The following is a 16,669-nucleotide window of genomic DNA, read 5'->3' on the forward strand; positions in this document are numbered from 1 at the left end:
TTTTGAAGTGAGAACTTCTTTAGCGGCGCTGTGCACTTTTTGAGGTGGGGAAAAAATGATAAACTCGAGACAGCGTAAGGCGTAACGCGTAAGGCGTCTCTCCTTTCTTTCTACCGCGCGGCGAAAATGTATGCCTGAGCCTGCTGTTTCATTTAGGCGGCGCAGTGCGCTTGCGTGATGTGTGACGGACAATGTCATTGTTTTTTTATATAAATGCCATCTAGTGAGATTCCCTCAAACTGGTATTAACTGTAATATACCTAACTGTAGTACCAGTAGTACTTACAGTGATGTGCTTAGGCGTTTCAAGTAATGCGACGATACAACGCTAGATGGCGTTAACATCAATTACACATAGTGCTGCAGACATTTTGCACTATATGTTATTAATATTTTGAGTAAAATGTCGTTGACTTTTCACTTCTGCCGGCACTCCCGGAGTGCAACCCGTTGTTTTTTTTTGCACATTGAACTCAGTTACTTAATCAAGCACTAGATTTTAGGCACTATTTGAATGTTTTTTTTTGTTGACAGTAACATTAGGTACATATAATTTTGAGAACCCTCAACCGTTTCTTTTTCTTTTTTATTGCTCTCACGTATCAGTTTGCACTTTTTTTAATTTTAATATTTCATAATACGAAAACTGTTGTCAATCGTCAATAACACAAAAACAAATGATGAAGAATCAGATCCCCCATGTATGTACATGACGCGTATGGTAGCTATCTTAATAACATGCATAGACCTATTAAACCTTTATTATATACCGTTTCATTTAAAGCTAAGATACCAAACGTTATCATGCTTCATAAACGTAATGTAACGTAAGACATCGGTTACACGCTAAATTCTGGCGTCAGTTCAGTCCATCAGTCAATTCGAGTTTTGACTGATGCCAGAATGATGGAAAATGGACTTGGTTACACGATCAGTCCAGACTGACAACAGACTGATAAAATTACGACACAGTCGCCGTTTGGACACAGAACGCAACACAGTCATTTAGTCTTGTCTAATATGGTGACTGACGCGAGAATGACACGAACAGGTTACACGATCAGTCTCCTATCAGTTTTCTGTCATTCATAATGGACTGACGAATATTATCTAAAAATTTAAATTTTCATCAGTCAAGACCATCAGTCCATCAGTCCGCGTGTTACACGATAATTCTCCCGTCAGTCTGACCAGACTGATGGACTGAACTGACGCCAGAATTAGCGTGTAACCGATGTCTAACGTTATCATGTTTAGCGTTTTCAGAAGTATTAAAAAATAGCGTGACGTACCCGACACTTTTCTGGTATGCCCTAAAAGTTGACAACCCTAGCAAGTTACAATGTCAGTTACATTTTACTAGCAACGTAATGTAATAGAAATCTGTACCGTATCAAGCGACGGAGCTCGATAAGGTTACGGGAATTTGAATATTAGGACACTTTGAAAATTATTCAAATTATATCATCGCATATTTGGTACGGGTGTGGTACAGTCATCTGCAATAATATCTCATACAACGTAGCACACACAATGTTATCTGTAAAATTAAGACTATTAATACAAAAGTAAACCAAATAAAAGTTTTCGTAAAATCAAAGAATTATTGAGTGTAGAGGAGGTATGAAGCCTAATAAAAAATCGTTAACACCTTCCTTAAGAATCACTCTATTGATATGTGAAAACAGCATGAAAATTCGTTCAGTACTTTTTGAGTTTATCGCGAACAAATACACAAATAGACAAAAGCGGCGGGGGACTTTTTTTTATAAAGTGTAGTGATTAACAAAGACACGTTAATTTTCAGATCAACAACAAAGACTGGTGCAAGAAGGGCCGCAAAGGAGGGCACTGCAACATGAAGTGTGAAGGTACTAATTACAGTCACTAACGAACCTAATAGCGAGTAATTTGCTATCGCTAATCTGATCGATTAAAGCGTTTATGAAGAGAAATTTGGGGCTTAAATCAGAGCGCTTTCACCCTCGATATCCTTTAAGAGAAACTGACCGTAGTCCTCGCTTCTTCATGCAAATTTGATGATACTTCGTTTTTCCATTACCTGAAAAAAAATAAAAATATAAATCAAAAGAACGTATCGTAACGAATCTAATAATCCCTGTCGAGTCTTATACCAGTGGACAAACGACTTGAGTCTTAACTAACACTAGTATTTAGGTACTTATACACGGTGGCTAAAAATAACTGCATTCCCGTTGCCAGGGAGATTTTAGCATCTTTTACTACGAGTATGGGGCCAAACCCGAAATCTCAAAAAATTTTTTGGCTGTTTCATACATTTTGGTTGGGCCATTTTTTATTCGTGATTTCGGGGTTTTGGTCCCATAGTAAAAGATGCTCATTATAATCCCAAAATCTCCCTGGCAACGGGAATGTAATTATTTATTTAGCCACCCTGTATAATAAGTATGTTAATGGTGATGGACATAATTTTTTTGTGCAGATCTCCTGAACGAGGACCTAGCGGACGACGTGCGGTGCGCCAAGCGCATCTACGACCGCGTCGGCTTCAAGGCGTGGCCCACCTCCTACGCCTACTGCAAGGAGAAGAGCCTGCCCGATCTGTCGCGTTGCTAACTTTACTACACAACTGGACAACTTCTCGTTTCATTTCGACTGTAATGCTTAAGAAATATAGTTGATTTTTGAGTATCAGGTCATTGGAACGGGAAGAAAATCTGCACGGTCTGTCGCGTTGCTAACTACATACTCCAGCTACCTACTTCTCATTTCAATTGAACTGTAATCAGTTCCATGGAACGCGAAGTGGAACGTTATGCTGTAGGAGGAACATTTGCTTGTCTTACAAAACAATAGAATCCTCCCCATAATACAGCTGACAAGAGAAATCGGGTACCGGCACGTAGATCGGTACGGATAAGTTCAAGGTTAGGGCCCGATTTACCAGGCTTCATTTTAGAAATAACGGATAGAGGTCAATCTATGATAAAAGGAAAATAGATCATAATCTAAACTCCCTAGAGACTAATGTCCAATGCTAATTATGCATAATGTTGTCGATGACGTGACGCCAAATGCTAGATCAGGCCCTGACATATTAAATATTGTATCTTTACCTGGATCACACTGTATACCTATATATTTTCTGTGGTACTGATAGCCACTTCTTCGTACCGATATATTTACCTACACGTGCCAGCACCGTTATAAATGTAATTAATTATATAAATACGTCATTTGATTGGTATCTCTAATTTTCGTAATTCCCGTTAAATTTTTTAAGGAAAAAATGTTCAACAACTTCAGTAGATGCCGGAAGTTCGCTATTTTAAGAATTCTTTACCTTATAAAAATATTTGATACATGTTTACGTTAAGTATCTACCTACATTCAAATTTTGAGAGCAATTTTTTCGCTGATTTATATTTAAGTAAGTAAATATTAAGCTCAAATTTTACATTTCACTGCCAATTTTATTTAGACTATAGTTTAATAAGTTAAGCCAAAATGTATATTAGTATTAAGATTACTTTGGAGACTAATTCAGTACCTATAATTACGATAGAGTTATAAATTGGTTAGAATAGTATAAGTGTCGTATTCATAATCATAATCAAAAACTCATTAATAAATGTAACAATTAATGTTTTAATCATTAAAAATGTTCACTGTACTGTATTTATTAATCAACCCAATCACGCTGAAATCACACGAAATCTCGATGTTAATATTAAATAAGTAGGCAAGATAAATATTATTTTACTGTATCCTATAATTAACAAGGTTACAAGAAGCTGCACTGAAAAATTTCATTACATTTTTAATCACTATACTCTGTATCTTTAGGTATGTAAATAAAAGTAAACAAACAATTTTTACATTTTCGGGTAGTTATAACATTTATTGGTTAATCAACCAAATACAAAACCGCCTGGATCAGTTACTGAACGACCTGACATTAACCTACATTATTTGATCATGTAATGTTTTCATCTACCCTCAACTGTTACTGGCTTAAGAAGCCATTTGAGGGTAGATTTTGTTAACTTTTATTGATATACCTAAAGATACAGTAGAGCTATAGATGTAGCAGTCTTGAAAGCACAAAGAGCGAGCAAACGGCTGGAAGCACGGGTAGTAGATTTAGATTAGATCAAAGCCGTAAGTATATTTCTAGTTTTTAGACTGAAAAACAGTATTCTGTTTTGAATAACAGGTTATGAATTAGATCTAATCCATAACATTATTTATTGTTCTTGCTACGCTCACTTATTTTGGGTGGCATTTCTATATAAAGCCTACCACTTTATTGTAATCATGTATTGAATGCCGTCTGTATAGTGTGCAATAAATAAAATAAAATAAAAATAACCAATCCAAATCTAATTTATAACATGTTATTAATATCATAATATGCCTGAAAGAAAAGACGTCCAAAATTTTCATAAAGTAAAATGACAAGTTTTTTTAATGCTACTTAAAAAAAAGTGATAATACAACAAAAAAATTACAGTAATAATAAAGTCTGCCAAACCTAACTTGTCAGCAAATAAGAAGGAAAAAAACTATACTCTTCCCTTTTTTGGGTGCTAGTATGTAGTTATGTACTAGCGTAAGACAAAGACAGTATGATTCTCTCTATCTATATTTGAAATGAGACAGTCCCTGCCCAGACCTGTAGGTAAAAAGCGACTTTAAGAATAAAAAGCATGGTATAATAATATACTCCGCCTGGTACTCCATTCCCGTCTTTTCTAGGTCACCTAACTGACACAAGCCTACGTCATCATGCGACAGCGCTATATGATAATATGCGATAGCGCTATATATAGCGGCCATGTTGTTGTGACGTAGGCCTGTGTCACTCTGGGAATAGAAGACCATGTTTTATTAGACTATGATAAAAAGTACCTAGGTTAGGGTGTTTCATTTTTCCGAATTTTCGATTTTCATCTGACTTTGCTCGAATTCTTGTTCTAACTGATAAAAAAATATTATACGTTAATAAAAATTAAAATCGGTCAACATTTAGAGGTTGCACAACATCAACAAAGATTTTTCAAATAACCAACGACTCTACATCGGAGGGTAGAAAATGGTTTAAGCGGCTACCATCAAAGCGGAGAGTAGTGTGATACTGAACCTTCTACATATAAATAAATTTTAAAATTAGTAGGAAACTTGGATTTTGGTTACTCGATAAATGTTCTAATTAAGATTTTTCAGTTTTTCCACCTGATTCCAAAGGAAAAGTGCTTTTATCGTGTTTTAGACGCAAAATTCAGTTTTCTCATTCGATTTTAGTATCAGTTCATTATATTTTGTCATTTTAGAACATAGTTCATTTTCACGCAATGTATGGGGTTCTCACTCTACCTTTTCAACTTGTGCAACCTGTAAACGTTATTCGATTCTTTTGAAAATTGAAATAGATAGTTTTTAGTATGGGGAGACTCCATTGGTGAGCAAAGTCAGGAAAAATATTACAACTTTTTTTTCTCCATACAAAAGTGAATCACCCTAACCTAGGTTGTGGATTTATATCACACCTATCATACCCATTATACCAGTAGGTATATACTATAATAAATGCGATTTAAAAACAAATTCAACATCACTAACTTTAAATCCGAACCAAATTGCATGTAGATAATAACAGAACTAAAGGACTTTGGTAAACCAACTAACTAAACCTTATTATAATTACTTTAGTGTCATTTTAGTTTGCGCCGAGCAGAGCTTAATCTCATATCTACGTAATTTAGAAATTAAACAGTACCTTTTAAAAGCTCATATCTTTCTTTATAGTGTTGCTGAAAAATCTATTTTATGCCATTGGAATAATGTTTGTAATCAAATAAGACCTAAAGGCGTGATATGTTTTGATGAAAGTTTGAGTTGAGGATTCATGCCGCTGGACTCAGTGACAATGATTCACACTAATGTAATGAGATTATAGGTATAATGAAGTAACTTTCTGCATGCCCGTTTAATATATCTAAAAGTCAATTTATGTACTGAAAGTTTTAAGCTGTTTCATACAATTTCCTCAACTTTTATGAACAGATTCTTGGTTTTTTAGGGCTCAAAAGGGTAAAAACGGGACCCTATTACTAAGACTCCACTGTCCGTCTGACTGTCCGTATGTTTGTCACCAGGCTATATCTCATGAACCATGATAGCTAGACAGTTGGAATTTTTACAGATGATGTATTTCTGTTGGCGCTCGCACTTGTCCGGTTTTTTTTTTAATTTCTTTCCACGACTTAAATTTCGCAATTAGTGACTGAGCCATCACGGCCAATCACAAAACAGCGATATCTTGAGCTGAAATAGGTACGGCCTACATCATAAACATCTTTACAAGCCAACGTTCCAAAAATATATCTACATGACCTCAGTTGTCACTGTCCTAGAGGCGTGTAAAAATATTTTTGGAACATTGGTTTTTAAAGATGTTTGCTAACTCGAACCAAAGAGAATAAATGGTATAGAGGGGTCCTGTCATAGTAAATTTTGTAGTCACAGTAAATTTACTGCCATCTATCGACACACGACTAAAACTCAAAATGAAAGAACGTATAAAATTATCAAAAAAATGTATATATATGGATAAATTATTTTATTATTTTTATATCATTTTGACCCATGTTCATTCACTATATCTATGTATTAAAATTGTTAAATATGAAACGGTGTCGTCACGCCATCTAGCCGAGCATAGGCCAAAGGTGTGTGCGCCATCTATCCGAGAATGACTTTTTCTTGATTTATTCATCTTATACGAAGTTACATATGTCTTTGCTCGAACGTAGGTACAAAGTATTTTGACAATGAAAATAACTTTGTTATTGTATGAAACATATTAGTTTTTTCAGATGAATTTTTGATAATTTAATCAATGGCTTAAAAGCTCCTTGAAACACGTAAAAAGCTTAGTTTCATCGAATGAAAATATAAACTTGGCAACAAAAAATTACAATTTACTGGTTCAAAAGTATTTTGACACGGTTCTTTTTTACAATTTTTTTGAGAACAGAGCTCAGAATTTAAATATTTTGAAAGTAATTACATCTAATACTTCTCTTAATATGCCAAACATAAAGCATATTCGAACGATTTCAAGCAAGCTGGTGCGGCTGCACTTTAGAAAGATAAGTAGCAAGCTGAGGTTTCTCGGACTTTTGGTGTATCACTGCATCTGATTTCTGTCTGGAATAAGCAGTTCAAGGCTCGAAACTGCATCACAAATAAGCCTAGAAGCGGTTGTCCTCGAAAAACGACTTCTATAACTGATCGTGTAATAAAAAATATTTCAGTAGAACACCCATGGAAGCGTACAGTAACAATTAAAAATTAACTAAAAAAAACTATAACGTAAAGGTTGTTGTTTTTACTATTAAACTACTCTTAATAGAGCATGGATTACATGGTCGACGCCCATTAAAAAAATATAAATATTTCAGCAAAGAATAAGGTATCCCAATTAGCATTCGCGATTCGTGACAAATTGTGGACAAGTTCCGATTGGTCAAAAACTTTATGGAGTGACGAAAGCAAGTTTAATTATATGTCGTCGGATGGTATCAAGTATGTGCGTCGTCCTAATAACAAAAGACACGTTGTGCGATACCAGGTACCCACCCAGTCTAGCCTGGTGGCATTGGTGGCCCTAACGTAATGGCTTGGCGATATTTTTCTAGCCATGGAGTCGGGCCTCTCGTACGAATTGATGGGATAAGGATCGATATGTATATGAAAATTTACTCTACACACAAATGATACCATATACAAAAGAAAATATGCCACTTCGCTGGGTTTTTCAGCATGGTAACGACCTCAAGCACAAATCCGGTCATGTAAAGGCTTCTTTAATGCAAAAAAATCTAGGTTTTTGAGTGGCCTAGTCAAGGTACTGATCTTAATGCTATAGAGCTTTTATAGGAAGCGTTGGATCGTCCAGTGTGAGGTGCAGAAATAATTCAAACAATGGGGTTTTTTCCAAGGTCTTCAGTCAGAATGGGCGAACATACTATATGATCATATACAGAAGTTAGGGGACTCTATGCCGTCTCGATTTACTGCTGTGAGGAAGGCCAGCGGATATGCCATTAAATATTAATGAAATGTTTTTTTTAACCGTCTTGCCAGTTCAGCAAAAGCATTTCATTAAAGTGTCAAAATACTTTTGATCTACCTGTAGCGCAAATTATCAGTTTTAATTCTAAGTCTGTTGTTTAGTTTTAGCAAGTTTTAGTAATCTAAGTGGAAACGTAATAAATGAAGGTGAATAGGTGAATAAGATATCATCGTAACGTAATGATTAAATATAATATACCCTATTCATAAACATATTGAAAGAAGTTCGTTCGTCAAAATACTTTTGATCGCTACTGTACATCAAAAATTCAAAATGAAATATCGATTTACTAAAACAATCGACTTTGCTTAAATAATAGCACACGCGACCATTGACGTTTGCTTTCAAAATATTATCAGGCGCTTAATAAAATGTATAACAAAACAAAACAACACAATACCACAATAAGTTGAATGCATTAATTATTTTATTTTTATTTTGTTAGGCTGGCTGAGGTGAAAATACATTTTATTACAATATTAGCCCACAGAAATAAATCGATTAATTTTTAATTAAGTTTTAACTACTACTTTAGATGTTACCATTAAGGTGTTGTGTTGTAAAATCGCGGTAGACCCGTTTGTGTAATTAAATAAGATAGAATTTAATTGCATAGGTATCATTGTATAGGTTGAAAATAGGCATTTTTTTGTTTAGCACCCTTTATATTTATACATACCTACGCCTTAATAATATGAACGTATTTATATTTACACAAAATACGGTCACCAATTGTATGAGGTATATAAATAAATAATGTCCCACTAACGATCCTGATTAAACTAGTCTAAAAAGGAAAAACTGTTTTCCAAAAAATTGGAAAAGCGTCCACCAACAACAACACACAGTGAAATTGAAATGCAAAATAAATTCAACAACAACTTTATGCAAAACTGCAAAACTACCAAACCAATTACAAAACCCAACAAACCAGCGTATTTAAATACTTTCTAAATTGAATACTGAACGAAAGATGAGATTCTAACCGCGAATGGAAGTGCATATTCGAGGCGAAATTATTTTTCGCTACCGTCTGCCTTTGTGTTACGCTTGGTGAAGCGAGTTTTGGCGGGCCAGTGTAAGAAGGCCTTCGAGATTTGTAGCAATAGGGAATATTACGCGAAACTCTGCGTAGGGGGCGCCACTATACCACTATCCATCACAATCTGGGGGTCTACTGCGAAACAAGAAAATCGTAATTTCGTTATCGAACCTCTCTATCACTATTGCATATTCGAGCGATAAAGAGGCAGATAACTAAATTTCGATTTTCGCGTTTTCCGGTAGGCCCTTGTTAACAAACCGCCTTGATACATCAATGTCATATTTTATTGTCTGTGAAAACTTGTCGAAAAACAGTTTAAGGCACAGTATGTATAAGTTACTCTATGGTTAACTAGCCAGCTTAATGCTGCACTCTGGCGGCAGAACATTACTGTAATACAGTAGTCAGACCAAATCGAACGTAGGTACACTGAAATCACATTGATATTTGAATCATGTTATTTATAACCCTAGTAATGTATAAAAAACAAAACTTATGCACAATAGGTAAATTACACAATGATATGGTCCTCATTTTCCCATATTTTGCAGTAGGTAACTGAAACCTTAAATAAATTTGAAGGTACCATTCTTAGATGCCTCTAAAACGGGGGTTAAATATTTATTAATATATTTTTAATATTTCTTGAAAAAAATGCATGGAAGTGATTAAAAATTCCGTCAGAATCCTTAGGACTACCCCACACTAACGTCTCCCGAGCGTCGTCGGCGTCTAGTCAACTCTATGGCTGATGCTCGACGCAAAATTGGCGTAACTATGCAGCAACGCCATTTTCCGTAGCGTTGACTAGTTGCCGACGCTCAAGACGCTTGTGTAGCCCCTTATCCTACTCAGACAAGAGATTAAAAGTACTCTGTGTGGCTACGGCTAACACCAGTTTGGCACTGACATAAACGCTATCGAGAACAAAACTTACTTGCTATGCATTTCGCTCGTACTCGTATATTAGTGCAAGCGAGATGTATAGAAAGTAAATTACGTAGATTATGTCAGTTTTGACACTGTAAGGGACTCATGGCACGGGTACTTAGGTCACGTATGTACTGGTCTACTCAAGCTAACCAATCACTCGCCGCCGCTCTCTCACCGACGCCAACAGCACTTGAAACTCCGTCGTAACAAATTTGGAAGCTCCGGATATTACTTAGTACGTGGTTAGTTTACAGTTTTATTTCACATACTCCATACTCTGTGGGGAGCGGAAACTTATACGCGTATGAAAATTGCTCGCTGTAGCGAGGTTTACAAATAAATTAATAAGTTGAGGTGAAGGGGAAGTTTGGGAACGCAAATATCGAGAGTGTCATAGTTTAATGTGTCATGGTTAATAGAGTTAGACCAAGACAAGACTGCAACGATTTTGATAGCACACGCAGTGCAAGTGTTTAAACGTCAAACTTCTATGAAATTATGACGTATAACGTATGCTATGAAAATCGTTGCAGACTTTTCTTGGTCCAACTCTAGTTTAATGTGTCATGGTTAATATTTGGATCGTGACCAATATTTGCTTTATTCATCAGCATATTTTCAATTTAAATCATAATTACGATTTTTTCCGTTGACACATTTCTGTTTCACCTATGGTTGACTAGTAGAGAATGCCTAGAGGCATGAAGTTCGCCTGTTGTACTTATTTTATGTGCAATAAAGTTTAAAATAATAATATTGGCCATTTTACGCTATTATATTTTATTTGATAGTGTGTCCATGTCCAATTTTGGAACCCGTATCATGGGACGCACTGTAGAGGCACCACCCGAAAAGATATAAGGTGCAGGGGGGGCAGTTTCGACTGAGGGGAAATTTCAACTAATCGAAATATCTTCCATGTTTTACATTATTAACTAGAGTGCCATATTTATGTCCAGATAGCGAAAAACATATTTTTAAGTTAAAAACAATGAATGTATATCGCGGTAGACCCGTTTGTATAATTAAATAATATATGTATGTGTACAATACGCGAGAATCCAATGTATTTCGGTCACATTGAAACGTGCTATTTTTAAAGGGTAAATTAAATTGCAAAGCTCCGGCTTGTTCAAGAAAGCTATAGCACGTTAGCACATGGCGCCCAACGTGGGGCCCGAACCCACGACCCTGAGATTTAGAGTCTCATGCTCTACCGGCTGAGCTAGCCGGGCAGTAGCCACCTATTAGTTATTAGTGCTATTTTTAAAGGGTAAATTAAATTGCAAAGCTCCGGCTTGTTCGTGAAAGCTATAGCACGTTAGCACAGAAAAGAAAATTAAATTAAATAGTAAAAATGTGGTGTCTAAAAATGCTTGCTGGGGAACCTAATTCGGGAGTAAAAAGGTGAACAAAAATTATATTAAAGAACTTTATTAAATCTAAAATCTTGCCAGTGGAAAGTTTGTGGCTAAATCTAAACCTGTGACTTCTGCGTGAAACTTTAACTTGATGTTAAACTAATGTGACACCCATGTATAGAACTTAGCTCAGTGGAAAGCTGGGCCGCTTTCTAGGTCCAGAATAAAGCTTCACACAGAATTCTACTTATTTCAAAACTAATTTATTTTTATACTAAATACTATGTACCAGGATTTTCAAATGTCTTTATCTTACTTTAGTGGTTGGTCGAAATTCTAATTTTACTCTAAACTTTGCAGCTGGCGCTGATGCCCTACAAAATTAAAACATGGAAAGGACCGACGTCAGGATTTAAACCTTCCTCAGATGCAGCGGGGTGACCTAAAAAAACACCTAAATCATACAAAGTTTTCCTGGAGTGACAATATAAATATCTCAAGTTTTAATTATTTGTATTCATATGACAACCCCGACAACAGATAAGCGTCTAGAGGTGTATCTGAATGCAACAGATTATGCATAGAAGTGCAATCATTCTAGTTTGTTTCGGACACTGTTAAAAACGTTGAAATAAGAAAAGGTATTTTCCTTTTAATTATCAATCATCTCAATAATATTTAATATAAATTTAGAAAATGTACTACGTTTCAATATCACTTTGTAAAATTAAATTATTCTCTGTATTGCCTGCCAAAAATATTTGCACGACTGCATGCTCACTGAATGCACCTGTGTTCACAACTATGTTCCATGAAAATATATCTTGTACTTTTAAAGAATCAACTAAAATTACCGGTAAGTATGGGATATCAAGCTAAGTCCTAAATAAGATTTAGTTATAGTTTAGTTTAGTTAGTTATTTAAATTAAAAAAAAACAATAATAACATTGCTAGAATAAACTACGTAAAAACAGAGCATTATTCAATCAAGACATCCATCGTTTGCAAAAACGAAAAGAACGGAACCGTATCCGTCCACCTGTCGCAGAGTGGCTACTCCATCACTCCTCCCCCATTTCTCAAATCTAGACCCAAACATAAAGCTAACAGAGTTTAAAATCCAATGACTTTATCTAGCTTCAAAAACTGCCGGTAATATGCAACGAAAACGTAACGCCATCGCTATTGTCAATTTGAACAAAATTGAATCCTTGAAATACTGAATGGCGAGCTGAACAATAAAAACAAATGTTTTACTAAAAACGGTAAAGAGCGAGTTGGACTCGTGCTTCGCAAGTTCGTATTTTAGGCACACACACAATTATTCGACTATAGATAATAAAAATCACATCAGATTCTGCTCGATATTAATGTTATTTATATGTTATCAACCCAGGAGGAACATAGCTACCTACCTTATAGGAACAGATTACCTACTACACCTACCACACCTACTATACCTACTATATACCTACTTAACTTTCATTAGTTGTAACATAAATAAGAATATTAAAAAAAAATCTTTAAAGATAAAAATATGTAGCGAAACACAATACATTTATTTAGAAATTTGTTTTCTAAATATCAACGTTGTGGTAGGACGGCTGCCCTCCCCCCCGCCCCTGCCCTCCCTTGGCGACGCCCATGGTATAATAATATACTTCGCCTGGTACTCCATTCCCGTCTTTTCTAGGTCACCTAACTGACACGCGCCTACGTCATCATGCGACAGCGCTATATGATAATATGCGATAGCGCTATATATAGCGGCCATGTTGTTGTGACGTAGGCCCGTGTCACTCTGGGAATGGAAGACCATGTTTTATTAGACTATGGGCGACGCGAATATCCGTGTCATTGCTGTCGACTGCATTGCTGATTGCTGCACTGACGACTCCACATTCCGAGTGGCGACAAACATTTACGTCCCTTATTTGTGTCTAATTCATATGTCATAGAAATTGAAACTTGCAGTGCAGAAAAAAATACCGAGAACATTTCATGGGAACTTTGCCATTTTTTTAAGTTTTCTTTGGCACATTGCTAGCTGTCACTATTAGGGAACCCTAAAACAGTATATGTCAGCAATAATTACTATCGAATCCGGCCTGTTCGTGTGTCCGTGTTTGGACGAGGTAAAAACTAATAAAGCTGCCCTTCTGGATCCTTGGAAAGAAATAGAACCTTATTTTTTATTCAGGCCACATACCTTGATGAATATTAAAAGGGGTTGTCAAACATCATGGATCCATGATTAAAGCAAAACATTCAGTTGAAAAATTATATTTTCTAATACAACAAATAAATGATAATGATTATGATGATTATCTTTTATTTTCAAGTTACCTACTCTTTGCTTTGGAAGCCAACACATTAGACATCTTATCAATTAATCGAAATTTAAGGTGACATACGGATAGCTACTGTAACTGCATACATAAATGTTTTTACTGCTGCGACGAAGGAGAATAATAATAATTATAATCTAGGTCCATATAGGTACTTCTTGACAATATTTGAAACAAATTGTATCAGTACAGAGGTACAGAAATCACATAACACGCATCATACCATTGACTAGGTCGGTCCATTCGCCAACATCCCAGAATTCACCTGTGAAAAGTGTTGTCGACATGTTTTTCTTGCTCCTGTCGCCTGTCGCGCCTGTCCGTTAGCAAAACAATGTAACCGATGTGAGCTCTAGTATAAGTCGACCCCCAAATGTGGCAAACAGGGACTTCTGAAAGTCCCTTTATAATGGAGTTGAATCATCCTTCCTTAGCTGGGGCGATTTTTTTGTTGTAGTTTATTTATATTCACCTTATATATGTATATGTATAGGTATATAAGGTGTTACAAACATAGTGGGGACGCGTAGGGCATATTATTATTCGCTATCGTGTTCTGATCAGAAAAAAATAATGTTCATAAAGTGATAATACATTAAATTACCTAAGTGCTGAATTATTTTGTGACGGAAAATGAAAATAGATTTTTTTAAATAAAACATATACAGGTATAAGTTAATTAATTAGGGCCTATTACTAACTAATTGTAGAATATAGGTTGTATCAAAAATACACGCTGGATATTTTCGCATTTTTGTAGATACCAAGCACATTGAACTTGGCTGATTACTCATACATATAAATGCTCCAATAGAATCAGCAATAATGTTAAGAGCCACCCCACACTAGCTTCTCCCGAGCGTCGACGTCTAGTCAACTCTATGGCTGCTGCTCGACGCAACGTTGGCGCAACTGCGCAGCGACACCATTTTCCACAGCGCTGACTAGACGCCGACGCTTAATAGACGTTAGTATGGTGTGGCCCTAAAAGATTAAACTAGAAAAATCAGACTTATGCAGGCACCATTTATAATAGCAGCTATTCTATGCATGAAAGTGATTGTGAATAACCCGTTAGCGCCATGTCCGATGATTGGATGATATCGGATATTGGTTTTGGCGCGGACATCAGTTATTGACACGACACGCTGATACAATTTAGAATAGTGATGGTTCAATGCTCGCTGGATGTAGGTTGATTTCCTGTATAGATGTCAACTGAAATCAGTTTATATCTGATGATGGTGATATTTCTATGACATCTATTTAGATAATCTGTTTCAATAGTTCTATTTCGTAAGGAAACAACTCAAAATTTCAGCAGTTTTTGAACAATCTAAAGAGCCTTTACGAGCTGGTGTGGTGAAATGTGGCATGTGGTGAAATGATGCTATTCAAGTGTCATAGAAATCGAAAGTAACTAAGAAGTTTTGACAATAAACTAGCAGAAAAAAATACCGAGAATATTTCATGGGACCTTTCAAAAATTTCAAATTTAGAAAATTATCTTTGCCGCATTGCTAACCCTACTTCGATTTACAAGCCCCATTTCTTATTGGACTCTTCAGGGCCTATTTTGATTTTCCACCACTATCGACTGAGCCTGGCGGAATTTGACCACAACACTAGTTTACCCATAGTCAAAAATATTTAGGCCAACCAAAGTCCACAGCTCACGCTGCGTGAAACAGCCAGATTGGGTTAGTGAAGCAATTTCACATATTTTTTATACCTGCCAGTTACATTTTATTGCTCAGTACGCCTAGTGTAAATTTCATTCGATAACGTGTCGTGACGTACGCGTTTGCGTTATGTCTCATTTTAAGGGATTTTGAGTTTCCAAAAAGTCCCGCTTGGCGCGCTGTTTAAAACACAAACGCTTACGTCAGTCACGCTATCGAATGAAATTCACACTAGGGGTTCAGGACAGTGGGTAATAGTTGGAAATGAAATTAACCAGTAAATATTGATAGATAATTAAAGTACCTATCAAAATTTTTATAAGCACTTGTCATCTCGGTAAAATTGCTTTTTGTGGTCACCGTTTCACTATATCGGGTGTCCCTAAAACCAACAGCAGCTAATGGGCTACAAATTTAGGCAAATTTACCCTTAATGAAAATCTCATAGTTTTTTGAGATATCAGAACTTTTATATACCTTTTATAACCAGGATTCTTATAAAAGTGCCGATATCTAAAAAAAATAGATTTTCATTAAGGGTAAATTTCCTTAATATTAGCCCATCAGCTGTTCTATAAGCCCTTTAAGTCTTGGCGTTGGTTTTAGGGACATCCTGTTTATTATTAAAACAGGTAGAATAATTCGCCCATCTTTTGTTTTGTCCCTTAATTGGTGGTAATTAACGAACTTCCTGCCGATAATCGGCACCGATTATTCTTTAATCGCGACATTACGAATGATATCGATAAATATCGATACAATCGGTTCGCTGAGAAACGTTTCTTTAGGATCAGGTGCTTTTACTGTAATTACCTTTGGGACGTTTTAAAAGCGATAATCTTGTCGTTAATTTTAAGAGCTAGATCCCTTTGTTTGATTCTGTAAATTGAGAAAACGTTTTATTTCTTAATTTTCATTTCATAGACAGGGCGATTGTTAAAAAAATATCCTATGTTAATCCCAGGTCCTTAAATTATCTCAAGCGTTTAAGCAAGAAGAGGTAACAGACAGACAGACAGAGTAAAAAAATGGCAATCGGTCAATTTGAGCATATGCTTATAGTAGAGAGGATATAGCCTTTGGGGTCAAAATAATTCCCACAAAGACGGGGTTTGATGTTTTTAGTTCTTTGTGTGTATCTTTATGACATACTAAAAATATATCAAAATATATTCAT

General features: G+C 35.7%; 2 protein-coding genes across 2 annotated transcripts in view; one reads left to right on the forward strand and one right to left on the reverse strand.

Moving 5' to 3' along the window:
- LOC134801833 (lysozyme) overlaps positions 1-2,598 on the forward strand; it is a 50,892-nt gene extending 48,294 nt beyond the window's left edge. The window contains exons 3-4 of the mRNA XM_063774469.1: positions 1,808-1,871; positions 2,465-2,598. Coding sequence (XP_063630539.1) covers positions 1,808-1,871; positions 2,465-2,598 — 198 coding nt within the window. The remainder of the gene's footprint in view (positions 1-1,807; positions 1,872-2,464) is intronic.
- Positions 1-16,669, reverse strand: part of LOC134801861 (slit homolog 1 protein) — a 164,377-nt gene that overhangs the window by 103,328 nt on the left and 44,380 nt on the right. The gene's annotated exons all lie outside the window — the stretch shown is intronic.

The sequence above is a fragment of the Cydia splendana genome, chromosome 2, assembly GCF_910591565.1.
Source record: "Cydia splendana chromosome 2, ilCydSple1.2, whole genome shotgun sequence".
In the NCBI taxonomy this organism is placed as follows: domain Eukaryota; kingdom Metazoa; phylum Arthropoda; class Insecta; order Lepidoptera; family Tortricidae; genus Cydia; species Cydia splendana.